Raw genomic sequence first — 13,560 nt, 5'->3', positions numbered from 1 at the left:
GCCCATACGCGGACCTGAGATGAAAGGGAAGTAGAGCAAAACAGTGAGACATAATAGAAAAGCGCAAAGACGCTCGTGACAGAAATCCAGCAAAAGTGCCAGATCAAAGCTAGAAATGGGTGATAGTTTCAGGTACTTTTTTAAGAATAGGGTCATAACTACTGTCTACTGTTTGACAAGCGCATATAGTTGTGGCGTCTATCGCGGGATATGAAATGAGTTGAAATATAGAGGTAGAACGAATTATCTAAGCAAGAACAAATTGTAATCTAACAACGCAGGCGCGTTGACTAATCCAAGCGGAGAAAGGATGAAAGTACGTACTAATCACCATGAAAAACATGAATTTGATGTTTCGCAAATTATTGTCGCCGCTAGCAGCTTTGTAGTAAAAGAGTAATAAAACCAAAGCAAAGTTTTCAAAAATTGCCGCGCAAAATTATCATTTGCTGTGCCATTAGACAATAATCATTGTCACTAGCTACTCTCCCCCATTAGGGCAGAAACAAAGTAAGCGAGCCAGATGAGCGAAACAAGGTAGACTAACAACTAAGTGATGTTTACCTTTCCATTAACGTTAGTCCTATGTATAGTTGCATCGCAATAGTGACAGAATCTGTGCAAATGTCGTGAAGTTCGCAAGGATAAGGATTCAAAGATACGCTGTGCACTATACAACCCTTGTTGCTTTATTGGTCAGCATAGTTTATCTACCATTCAAAATAAATCAAATCTGGTGCAAGTTTTAAAGCGTTCGCATCAAATAATGACCTTTGTGATGTTAAGTGTATAGTTAGATGCGTACTTCTGGTTATAGTGATACACCTTGCAAAAAAATAATTGTGAAGGATAACGCAGTGAGGTTTACTGATATATGGCTACAAATCGTATGATAGCAACACGTAGATGCTTATTAGAACTGCCCAGATGTTATAGCCTTGGTGACATGGCTGCTGTAAGAACGTATGAACTTATCGAGACCGAAAGAAGAACCGTCTTTCTAATAAGCATAAATATTCTATATATTCCTTCAGTAAAGGGATTTTTTTAATACAAATAGTTGTATGATTGTTAATCGGTGAATATTTTGAAGTAAGAGTTGACTTAGCTTTGTACAGTTTCAAGGAATGGCTCATTCTATTTACATTAGCTATGTACATAGTCTCTGTGTGTTGGTATTAGTAAAATTGCTTGCTGATTAATTTTGAAAGATAACATAAACAACCGCCTTGCACTCTCGAATTTATTGTGCCCCTAAACAGTGTTTGTTTCGTTTTATGCGATCAACTTATTTCACTTAACTTATTTTTCAATACCTTGTTGACACCCTAACATGACTCGCAGTTCGTTTTTATAATACATTAAGTCGCTTGTCCTTATCTCAATTATACATAGAAGCGCGCCAATCTACAAAAGTGTACGGAAATATATATATATATACATATATAGTATCAAAGGTTACTGCTGTCAGCTCATATATTGAGAAAGTAAGCTGTTACAGACTGACACCGCAAGAATTGGCCTTTAAAAGGCCTTTTTTTATACCTACATGTGCGATGAATGTGGGTTTTCAGACGCGACCTGTACAGATCTTTGTGCAGAGATACTTAGAGATCAAGTAGAGGCATCGCCATAGCGACGGATCTAATCATACCTTGCTTCTTTGTACTTTCACTTGAACCAAATGTGAGTGTCATTTATTTACGCAATCACGATACCATGCTACCACTTGTTTTAGGTTTTTATTTCAAGCCTCTATAGCAAAGGTGGTATAAATTATGTGCCTGTTATTTGTTGCTGTTATTTGATAATAATTCTCTTTATTCGCAAGATAGAATGACATAACAGGTCTTATGTTTTTGTTTCTTCCAGATGCATAAAGTAACAAAACTCAATTCGGCGTCTGTGGCGCGTCTGCTACAGGCACATAGTTCCACCATGACTGGAGTGACTGCAGGACGGGTACGATCACTGAGTTCTGGGGCTTCAGTAGAGCATCCGGCACCCCCCCCGCGAGCTCCTCAGGGTAACGAAGTTTCATTGTTTGGCCCAAAAGATCAACGTTTGCCTCTTCCAGGTAAGCACCAGGGCTTTTGTTGTTATTCAGCTTCTAACACCACCTTAGTTTACCAGTTATATGGGAACTCTATACATTTACATTTTGAATATTGTGTGATATTTATAGATGTCTGTAGGATTCTAACTGTAATATGTCATTATACAGCAGCCAGTGTATCATTTTTTTCATTTCTCATTAAAAGGGGCATATTCTGCAAAGTTCAACCATACCGGCAACGTATGTGTATTCCTATTAAGAACAATACCAAGCCTAATATGGATTTGTTTGTTTCGTATCTGTTTGTCGTGTTTTTTGCCATAATATCGAACAAATTCAGGCGATGTAGGTATTCCGCCGTCAGAGTTACGTCCTGAGTTTACATATCGAACGCCACTAGAAAGAAACAGTAGACATCTAACAGAATTGGACATTTATGGTGTAGAACTTTCTGAGGACCGCCAAAGAAAGATTTACTCACGACTTGTAAATGAAACACCACATGTAAGTAGTTTTTTAAATTATATTTGTAGTAGTTTGTTGTTTGTGTGTGTGTGTGTGTGTGTGTGTCTTGCATACTACGCTTCTCTATTGAATGTCGAAAAACCTTGTTACACAATGGATGCAGACATCAACCAAACGACTTTGAGTCTGTTGGTTTTGTTCTCACCCGCGATATGCACTAAAATCACTTATCCGAAGAAGTATCGTCATTCTGCAGGGATATCTACAATTTAAACAGTGAAAAAATATTGCACACTATCTTGTCCGATGTCATGTCGGATCCTGTCTTGACGATGAATAACTTCGAAAGCACATTTAAGAGAAATTTATATAGTCAGAAAAATGACATAAGGTATTATTCAATTTCCATAATTTTTCACTAACAACGTACCGTTCTTCAGTTCCCAGAGAAGGAAAGGGGATTTATAGTTAAGTGTCTCCACGCAGTGGATCGTTTCTGTTAAATGCACAGGGGAAAAAGGGTAACCACGGTATTGCATCGAAATTCTAGAAAGCCGGCTTGGTTGCCTGGATGTCTATTATTGTCATGAGCCTGGCGGTATGATTAGCGAAACAAAAGAAACTTGCGAACTAACAAACAATAACGATTAGCTTTCTAACAAGTATAGGTCAAACTTAAATACTTAATGTGGTAATATTTTCCTTAAGTTTTAGTCTAATAGACGTACGGTCCTGCGTTTTTCATCCAAGTATCTTATTTGACCGTATGCGAATGCAGTAAAGGTTGGTAGACCCGAATTTGCTATATGTCAACATCTTTATACAGTTGATATTCATGCAAACTTCATCGGCAAAACTTCTGGTAAAGTTTGATATTCGCAACTTTCTCGTTCAGAATAGGAATCAGTTTTACAGTTACACCCTATTCGCAAAGATAGATGCAGTGACACATTTAAAGTGCCGGTCGACGGGTGGTATTATGATTCAAGGGAGTCAGTCATCGTATAGTTTATGAATTCTGCCTGTCAGGGAAGTCGAGGTAAACTGGTGATCAAGAGCTGTAATAGGCCACTATTCGTGAAAGAACGTAACTACTAATTTATAACTAAAGCTCTGTCATTCAATCTCAGTTAACGTTCCTTCTAATGACAATCATGTGCGGCGGGGCGACATCTTTAATTTCAGTGTTCCTTTTAATAGGTAAGTTTTGTGTAATACTGCGAACTTTTATCTCATGCTTGCCATTTTGCATATTTCAGTCTACTTGTGTACAATTAAACTGTAACCACATACATATCCGATTTTATTGACGTGATTCGTGTGATGGTTGCAAAGATTATCGTTTTTTTAAAGTGATGTCTGAAATCACAACTAAGTCATTCATCCCATTCCATTCTGGTAAACATACCCTTTTCTTACGTTGAATTTCCTAGGTTAAGGTGAGCAGGACACTCATACTTTCAAGTAAATATGTGTTTAATTCTCGACCACCTTATTACTGGCTAAGCATGTCAAACCTGTTCCGTATAAAATAATAACAGCAGTTTTCTCTAGTGAAGCGTACCGGGAGGGACCTTTTTATCCTAAGCGCGAATCGCCACTACAAAGCCATTGCCGAGATCATTAGAGACCTGTATTAAAGTTTCTTTTAGGCAAATTTCGTGAAGATTTGTTTAGAAAACACAGTACACAGTTATATAGAAAATATTTTTGGGGGTATGACGACGATTCGTTTGTTTATGATTCTTGATGATTAATTTAAACGTGGTATGAGCTTACTGTTGGTTTTCTACCAACTGTATTACGTTATTTTTCAAATTTTATTTTATCGCAGACAGTGAGTTGCACCGCCGCAGAGGTTTTCCCTAATTTTTTAGAAGATCTAAAGGAAGTTAATCATGCGCGATTTTCGACTTCAGAAGCATGTTTAGGAAATATCTAGGTTGACCTTCTTCAATTCTAATACATATCTAAAAGCCTAAAATCTTTGTCCGGTGTGCACCTTTAAGATACGTGTAGTCCATCTAAATATTTCACATTTGCTGTTATCACTTTTAATTTCGAATTTATTATAACCTAAAGTAGATTTTATTATAGTTTGTGGTGTTGCTTTGGTCAGCTTTCGAGTCCCCTTGTCAGTTAATCGTTTCCCTTAATTGTCAAGTCATCATATTTGTTTTTTAAATTAGTACACTGCAAAGAACGCCTTCATGATTTTCAGTCTCTGATTTTTTTGTGTTACAGGGACCGGATCTTTCTGAGACCGAAGGTATTTCACAGTTGGGGCCAGGGCTTAATTGGGAAGCGCGAGAATGTCCTCTACTGATGAAGAAAGACTTTCAGGAGCTCTTTCCCCAATATGACATCATTACAATGCCCTTAACTGTGATTACGGTAACACAGCGCACCGAGTACGACAATACTCTGTGGAGTGAAGAGGGGGATTGCGAAAGGCAACGCATTACGGAAAATTTCGTTATTATGGCCCGCAAGGTTGTGCGACAGCTGACAGCTGCCGGCTACTGGGCGGATTTCATCGACCCGTCATCAGGAAGGCCATATCTAAGCCCGAGATATCTCAGTGTTGCGGCGCTGTACGAAACCGACGAAAGGTATGCAAGTAGTACATTTACATTACATACAGGAAGAACGAATAGCTGAGCCAACGTCTCATTTACATGTTTAAATTACAGAGAATGGTTAAATTGCGACATAAGCGCCAGTTTGATGGCCGGCACGTTTAAACCGCAGCAGGTGTTGTGGTATCCCTAGTATATATTTTACATGTTATAGTGGTCACACGAGTTAACTATGTATTGAAAGATTTAAACTCTGTTTTAGCCAGTCGTGTTTTTACGAGACGTCCGAATGTTTCTTCAATCAGGTACCGTCATTTGGGCTTCACTATTGACGATGTTGGATATTGCAAAGTGATTACACATCACGCATGGGGTCACAACGCGTTTGTCGGATGTGTGTTTACCAACGCGCCCGTCGACTGCGCCGAAATGCAAAGAACCCTTGTCAACAACGGAAAATAAGGATGGGGCAAAAAGTTGATAGTAACAAGGAATCAGTTATTTTGTACAGGTAGTGAAAAAAAAGTCCAGCTAGCCTAAAATACACTGATTATTAGTGCTGCATGAAAACGCATCACCTCATACTCGAGCGAGAACGGTACACCAAACTATATCGGGGCAGCATCAGTCATACGCAGAGGGTTTAATTAAAACCCGGCTACAGTGTGGGATTCAAACTAAAGCCATCGAATGCCGCAGTAAGAGAAAGTTGTTGTTCGTGAGTTTAGTGGTCTTTTTTGATTCGTAGATAGAAAGCAAATGGTGATAATAAATGAATAATAATTGTAATAACATAACAGCGATAAATGAGAGATGGAGAAGTAATCGCTTTTAGGATGAAAGGCTTTGTTAAGGGAGGGCAATCCAGTTCTAATCTTATAAAGTTAGGTTATGTCATTGTCACATGAGTTGTTAAGTTGGGGAGAGAAGAAAATGCATCTTATGTTAAATAAAACGGTAGAGTTCGTTAAAAATACATAAACAGAAGTGTTCTTAAGTCTGAAACAGGTGTACAGGCACGTTAGTTAGGCATAGACGTGGTCCTTGCAATTAGTTTGGTATTGTCCTGGCGTGAGGATAAGAGGTCAAGAGAGTGAACTTAAGAGGTCAAGAGAGTGAACTGTAAAAAATTTATTTTCCAATTTGTACCCAAAGTCAAGTATTTAGGTTATCTAAATGTGCATACAGATACCAAAATTATATCTTGGGTAGTAATTTAAAAAAGAAAAGAGCAGAGTAGGCATCGCGTTAATAGGAAAAATCATAAATTGCACGATATTTGAGGCATGATTAACCGACACTTTCTAATTACCAACTCCCGAATTCAATTAACCAATCCTTAAACAGATATTATTGTTTTTAGAGGATTAACCGTAGATTTTTAATAGTATTAAATTCGATGGCGATGCGAAGATGTTTAAATATGTGAACCCGTAAAAAATTGCAAACGGCCAAGTTTCCGGTAGTAATAGATGTAGTGTTAAAAGCTGTGTGTTAACTAAAAAAGTACTTAAAATGTTTCTGTTTCTAATCTATTTATATTTTATGCTTATTAAAATCATTATTTGGCTTTTTACTTGAGAGACTTGCCCGACTTTAAGCTGTATGGGTTTTAAGAATAGAAGTGTTCGCCTTTCGATAAGTAAATTTTTTCCGCTTACGAACAAGGCGTTTCAAAATACATAATCTCCAGGTTTTGAGGTTCATGTTGGGTAAGGGATTTAACAGATAGAAATTTATGTCCGGTATAAAAATGTAAAAGATCTTGACAGTGAACGGTAAATTGTAACTCTATATTTTTTAGCGAAAGCTGGATCCGGATAGTTACATTACAGTGGAGGGCGCCTTATTTATACTTTTTTGTATAGGTGGGCCCGTACGCATTCAGAGCATTTTTAAACTCTTTTTGATTTCATCATGAAAATGGGTATGTTGAAAATCAAAAGGCGTATCTATATTGAGCGCTGTTCATTTATGTTGGCTTTTCTTACATATTAGGCAGTTTAGATCACCAGATCTGGCTGTTCAGTTAAAAAAAACTTAACTTATCTAAGTAAAACAATAATCTATCTAAAGCATAGTGCCAACGAACTTTTAGAGCACCATAAAACGTGTTCTAGAGGACGAAAATTTTGAAACATGAAGGCTTCGTAATGTAAAAAGTTTTTGTTCAAAATTTAACTACGCGGTTTAATACTGTTGGCGTATGCCCGTTTAATCAGTTAATTTACGCCTTAGCTGTTCTAGAGTAGAAGTTTTACCAAATATACAACAGATGTGGTGGAAACCGTTAAAACTGGTATATTTATTGATTTTTTTCTATGTATTGACTTGATTTACAAAAAATTTAAATTAAGTGTTTTACGCAAGTCTGATCTGAGACGAAGTATAATCTTGATACGAATAAAATAGTGTCATATGAAACTGTTTTCAATGATAGCCACTGTACAAAAAATATGTGAACGGATCTACTGAAGCACCGGCAGCAGAAATATAGAGTAGTCTTAACTCTGTACTGTTTCTAATATAAATTACAAAAATGCCCTTCCTAAAATAAACATCCCAATACAGTAAATACGTGATTTTAACCCATGTATTTTATTAATATTAGAAGTGAATATATTATGAAGCTGTTGTAGGGAATTCCGGTGTACTTTAAAACTGAATAACTTTTGAGCCATGTAGTGCTGTAGAATAGACGCTTGATTACCAAGTGTTGATTTTCAGAACTAAAAGAGTTTCTTTCTAAACTCATTCCTCCTTGGGAAATCTTAACCGATTTTCATTTACAGGTTTCTGGAGAACTGGAATGTTCACCGGTAAAATTTTGTTCACCGGAGGCTCCTAGTTCAGAAGTTATATAATTTCAAAGTAGCCTAATACATAGAAAAAGGCGTATTTATATCGGCGTACGCAGATTTTAACAGCTCGATTTACTCTGAAAAGAAAGTGTTTGTAATCATTTTTAAAAATTTCCCACAGCCAGCGCACTAGCCTGAAGCATAACTTGTACGATCTGAAATTCTACCTTACTAGGTTTTAGGCATCGTGTCACTCCTTCGTTAATGTGACAGCAACGTAAAAAAAGAAACAGACCAAATTGAGTTGTTGGAAATGTTTGCAAGAACTTTTCAGAATGGATTTTCAGAACGTTCAGAATTGTGAGACTCGATTAATTTCTTAAAAATAAAGCCGAACTGCTTAACACGACCAGGAACGCTAATTAGTAGTGGGGCATTGTTCCCACTAACTATATGGTCGAGGTAGTTTTAAATTGACTACTTTAGTTGTTAGACTGAAGATTCGTTTATTAGGTAATACTGCAAAGACAATAAAACCGCGGTTGGACTCGTCAGCTTTCGCTAGTTTTTCCGAAATGGTGTATTGTCATTGATGGTGTCCATTTGGCCGATAATATGAATCGTTTTCACTTTTGTCAGTCTGCCTGGCATCGACCAAAGAACAACTCTATTCACGTAGGTTTATCAAATGTTGGATGATTGCCACTAGCGTCGCTGAGCTGTAGACCAAAGGACGATCAAAATTTTGTGGAAAAGGCTACCCTCGGCGTTTGGCTTTCCTGAAAAGTATGCACTGCTTCAACAGTTCAGTATGTCTACAGGGAATTATCAAAATGCTCATCTGAACGAGATACTCGATGAACATGTAAACGTAAAAACGCGTGCTTTTATGGTTTGCTCACAATGTCGAACAGATGTTACCATGTAGTATTAACTTATGAGGTTTGTTAGTCTAAAACGTGACAAACATCAATTTCATACTACAAAGTGATGCTATTTTGTAACGGTGGGGTTTCGCAACTCGGGTACACATGAGATGTGTACCCTTCGAAAGCTGAGACTACAGACTCGGATATAGTTAAGCTTTTAGCGGGCGAGTTGCAATATGCCATGAAGAATCAGAAAATTTGAATGGTCTACGGATATGAGTTTTGTTTCAAAGCTACAGTAGTGACAACAGCTCGCTTTATAAACCTTAAATTCGATACAGGTTCCGCTCCTAGAAAGATTTGAGGCGTTGATTCGAAAAACTACAGAAAAACATTTGAGCTGTAAATAATTAATCTCATGGAAGACTCCCTGTAAGGGTGCTGCATGATTTGAACAAGAATAAAAAAAAAGCGTAGAAACGCTTACGTTTTTTCCGTTGTCACATTACGGCACTGACTTAATCTTGCACTGTCTTGCAATATGTGATAAATTCTCTATAATAATCACAAAGGGTCACATCAGTAAGAAAATGCACAGTGGACTTTGCTTATTTCCACCATGCTGGTCCAGAATTGTCCGTGGCCGGTCCACCGTGGCCATATTGTACGTTAGCTTTCCTTTTATTTTCAGCCATAGCCGGGATTGGCTATCAAGCTCTTCATCGAACTTCCTGTAGTTGTTTCCTTAGTTTTCACCATTTTCTAAACATCCTGCCAGATGTCGAAGGTGGCTTTCTGGCTCTATTCGGGTTCTCAACATTGTTCGGGGGTAACAACCTCTTATCCCCCAAAAGAGTCTCACGGAACCATTTTGGCTAAGACCAGGAGCCGTTTGATAAAAACCCGCCAGTACGTTCAGCTGATTCTAATCGTCAGCATCTTTTACTCATTGATCTTTTACTCGCCGATTGTAATGCCACGTGCCTTCAAATGGCTAATGTGTGTATTGCTATCCGTTCCGCAAAAAAAGGTAGGAGCCTGCATTCAATAGAACTTGAGGAATTCTCGATACTTACATGTTTATAATAAATAATAACACAATACGTATTCGGTCTGCTTGGCGATAAACAATTGTATATCTTTTCCCTTTATTTATCTCTCCTTATTTTCTAAGGTCAGTTTGACGCTGCTCGTCTTTTTTATTATTATTCACCATGACCATAAACCCTAGCATTGTTGTCATAATACCTCTATTGTTTTTCCTCTAATTAGACTATTACAGTATAACTTTAACTCGCAAAAATGTAGGTGCAATTATAGGTATCAATAATATCATTTCTATATTTGAGAGATTATATTGTTTAACGTTTGTTCTTCATTTTTTTTTGCATCAAATTACAACAAATAACGTCGACGAGTTCCGCTTTGTGTTTTTGCACTATTCCTTGCACTATATATATGTATATATATATATATAATGGAATACTAATAGTCATATTGTATGTTGGTGTACGCACTTTTCTCCTGTTCGTAGGCGTATCAGTTATTAACTGTCTTATGTGTCTGTGTGTATTTCTGTGCGTAAATCTAACAGGGTTTAATATTAATAAGATGCCACTGTATCAATGCAAACGTTTGATGCTTTGACTCATTATATCGTAATCTACCAAACACCTCTTTGCATTCCGCATATCCTGTTGACAATGTAAACACGTGCGTGTATACGTACGGCATCGTACGTATGTTATGCTTTTTTAGAAGTATTTTTGTTGTATCTGCTATTGTTGCTCAACTGAAATAGCTATCGTTAGTGAGACGACTTGCTGTTGTTATTGTTATTTTTGGCCTTGCTTTGTCTTTGTCGGGGGGTAGCCGTCTTCTTCCAGGCCCAATAATTACTCATCTCGATTTGGTCGCTATCATCCTGGACTCACTGAGTGGGCAACTGAGATCCGCCTTCCCTCGTCGGGAACCGCCAAGGCGTCTTCGGTGAGCGAATTTCTTCTTCGAATTAATGCTTTTTTCGGGGCTTAGTACATGCGTGTAGCACATTAGCTGATTACTAAAATCTCGAACTATCGTCTTGGCTCCGCTCCCTTTCGTCCCTTCTTGCATTGTCGATAACGTCAACGAGGTCAACATTGTTGCTGCTGGTAGCTTTGCTTAGTGTATTTATTTCGGTTTCATGGTTTTCACTTTTGCAACTTTTATCGTGGCAATGGTTGCCTCAACCGCTATTAGATTATTATGGCTCTACTTTCTGCCTCTGCTTGTTAAATGTGGGATGTACTTCTTTTTATTTTTTTGTTACTTTTATTCGTCGGTATTCGTACAATAAGTATAGCAGTATTTTCTGCCTGGTTTATTTGTCCGTGACAGCGTGTCGTCGCCTGCCCACGCTGGATTGTGCTTTATCAGAATGACAAACCATTATTGATGTCATTTATGTGTCTACGTGTTCTGTTCCTATTTGTTCCAGTTTATGATGATAGAGAACTTCAGATCGAGCAATTGAGTGTGCTTCTATGCGAGTGACAAGACGCGTATTTATCGAACATACGGCAATGAAATATATGAGCGGTTGAAGTGAATTGGTGAAAGGGGAATATTCCGGGATACCTGAAGAGTTTTAATTACTATGTAACGCGAACTTAGTATCTTATTTCTGTACTTTACAACGTGAGTCATATCAGCGGACAAGGGACGCGAAATGGGCAAATAAAGTCGCTAAGTATACAGAAGAAACATACTCGTTCTACGCTTTTCAATGATGTAGTGATTGCGGGTTTTGTCAGTGGTTGAGTTCGTTAATACTACTGTCACTGTTGGCGCTGCTAGCGTTTTGTAGCACCATTCACGATAGCAGGATCGTCTGCCGCTATCGTAACCATTAGTGTTGTGATGCTCTTTTTGTATTTGTTGTTTCAGCTTAGTCTGGCGGTTTCTGAGGACCGGGATTGTTTGACATTGGGTTGAGTTCTCCTGCATGTGTTTGTTTATATTTTCCATGTTTGACTACTATTTGTCGTTGAATTTTTACAACAACATTCCAAGCAGTAGTCCAGCGTAATCCAGCAAGTACGGATGTCTCAGCCAACATTTTGGATCAATTTTCGTAATGCGCTTACCTGTAAGTTCTTCAAAGTGGGCCCAGTAGGGAGTGTGAGCAGGAAACCGGCAAACAATAACAAAACGAATGAAACAAACCATCCTGGTTGACGCATTGGTCGTGTTCAGCGTAAAGGGCGACTTGCTTGCAGTCAGCATCACCATCAGCCTGACTTCGCCCGACCCCTGCACTTCGAATGTTGAGAGTCCAACGAGATCAGGCTAGATCCACCGCCGCATTTTCCCACGAGCGTTTGCGGTGATGGGCTTGTTGCGCAGGTTAACTCTATGGAACCACTTATAATTAGATCTTCATGTCCCTGTCTCTTTCTACTACTTTTTTTAAATTCATCAGTTCTGATATTGTCCACGACGACAACAAAATATGTAAGTGACATGTGATGAAAGAAACAAACACTGATAATTAATGTTTACAAAAAGCCGTGTCGTAACTGCCTAGACATTATAGACGACAACGCTAATACTTATTAGGAGCAAGCAACGATTACGTGAACTGCGTTGAAACTAATTTGGTAAATTTCACACAAAAATTGGCCGCTGAGGTCAACATTTATCTGTTATATTGAGTGACTGATAAATTAAGGATTTTTGGAAACGACAAACAGCTCTTGTCTACCATATTAGAGAGAGAGAGAGAGAGAGAGAGAGAAAGAGAGGGGAGAGAAAGAGAAGGGAGAATTATATTTCAAATACATCGAATGCTACTACAGGACTACTACAAATTATTTACAACATATAGAGAACTGTTGATTCTCTTTTTTTTTCTGTTCTGCGCCGCCATCTTAAACCGCGTGGGTCCGGGTTCGCCGGGGTGATTTCTGCTGCAATCAACACTATATTTGTAACCAACTTGTGACCTACTCTAACATTTTTTCTTAAACTCCTTTACTGCACATGTACATACATACATATATATATGTATCTTGCTTCACCGCTGAGGGTGACGCTTCAATTACTCGCGGGTCTTATGAGTAACTGAAGCAATCTTTCCCGATTTGAATATATTTTATACTACAGAAAACTCATTGTACCTCTTATTCGAAGATCTAAAATGCCCAGGTGGCTTATGCAAACCTTTGATTTTTTCTTTATTCTGAACTAGATAAACGGGAAATAGAATACCTGCCGCAATGGAGAAGATCTGCAGATTATGTAACTTCTGATGGATATGCTACACTAAGTTTTTGCTACTATGTTTTCCTACAAGAAGTTATTCGTCGAGAATTTGTTGAATCTTCGCCGTTCTCCTTTATCTTCTCCAATGCACCGCCACTTACGGTTGTACCATTGTGTTATCATTGCCGCATAAAGGATGGATTCAGCCCTCTTCGGTGCACATTAGCTCTCAGTTCCTACCGGAACTACTGTTTAGCCTCTATGAGATTTTTCGTTGATGTAGTTGCAACGATTTTTTCCGCATCTTTCCATTTGGTTTCCGATTGTCTCTTGTTAGACGTTCGTTGTCTGTTTCTTACTTCCCAATCCGGGGCGTGAATGTACGCAGCGTTCGTGGCTGGAACGACAGCAGGAAGAAAACAAACAGGCGTTAACTACTAAGCAGAGACGGTAGCTAAATAGGTGATCTTAGAAACATGTGTCAAGATGAACGACTGCCGTAATGAAGCTAGCTAAGCAATGATACCAGTAAGGGAAAAATGCAT

General features: G+C 38.3%; 2 protein-coding genes across 7 annotated transcripts in view; one reads left to right on the top strand and one right to left on the bottom strand.

Moving 5' to 3' along the window:
* Nucleotides 1-395: 395 nt before the first annotated feature.
* On the top strand, nucleotides 396-11,519 carry LOC111250487 (cobalamin trafficking protein CblD). 5 transcript variants are annotated; one of them, XM_022805832.2, is made up of 7 exons: nucleotides 544-695; nucleotides 1,575-1,686; nucleotides 1,873-2,077; nucleotides 2,397-2,560; nucleotides 4,766-5,133; nucleotides 10,643-10,759; nucleotides 11,250-11,519. In XM_022805832.2, exons 3-7 carry the CDS (start codon nucleotides 1,873-1,875, stop codon nucleotides 11,254-11,256), a joined length of 861 nt encoding a protein of 286 aa, XP_022661567.1. In that variant the 5' UTR covers nucleotides 544-695; nucleotides 1,575-1,686; the 3' UTR covers nucleotides 11,257-11,519. The 5 variants fall into 5 exon arrangements, with proteins under 5 accessions (XP_086844921.1, XP_086844920.1, XP_022661567.1 ...); XM_086988794.1 differs by lacking the exons at nucleotides 544-695; nucleotides 10,643-10,759; nucleotides 11,250-11,519 and adding exons at nucleotides 501-537; nucleotides 5,406-7,688; XM_022805829.2 differs by lacking the exons at nucleotides 10,643-10,759; nucleotides 11,250-11,519 and adding an exon at nucleotides 5,406-7,688.
* Nucleotides 9,878-13,560, bottom strand: part of LOC111250488 (uncharacterized) — a 48,972-nt gene continuing 45,289 nt past the window's right edge. Inside the window, exons 5-6 of one of the 2 annotated variants that reach the window (XR_015327516.1) lie at nucleotides 13,022-13,412; nucleotides 9,878-12,717 (exon numbers count right to left, since the gene is read on the bottom strand). Coding sequence is in view for 1 of the 2 variants with exons in the window: in XM_022805833.2 (XP_022661568.1) it covers nucleotides 13,371-13,412 (42 nt within the window). In the remaining variant the exon portion in view is untranslated. Of the gene's footprint in view, nucleotides 13,413-13,560 lie in introns of both variants that reach the window. The other variant, XM_022805833.2, reaches the window with a different exon arrangement.

This window comes from Varroa destructor, unplaced genomic scaffold, assembly GCF_002443255.2.
Source record: "Varroa destructor unplaced genomic scaffold, Vdes_3.0 BEIS01000004.1, whole genome shotgun sequence".
NCBI lineage: Eukaryota > Metazoa > Arthropoda > Arachnida > Mesostigmata > Varroidae > Varroa > Varroa destructor.
Note: the sequence above shows the minus strand (reverse complement) of the source record. Positions and strands in the feature narration are given on the sequence as shown.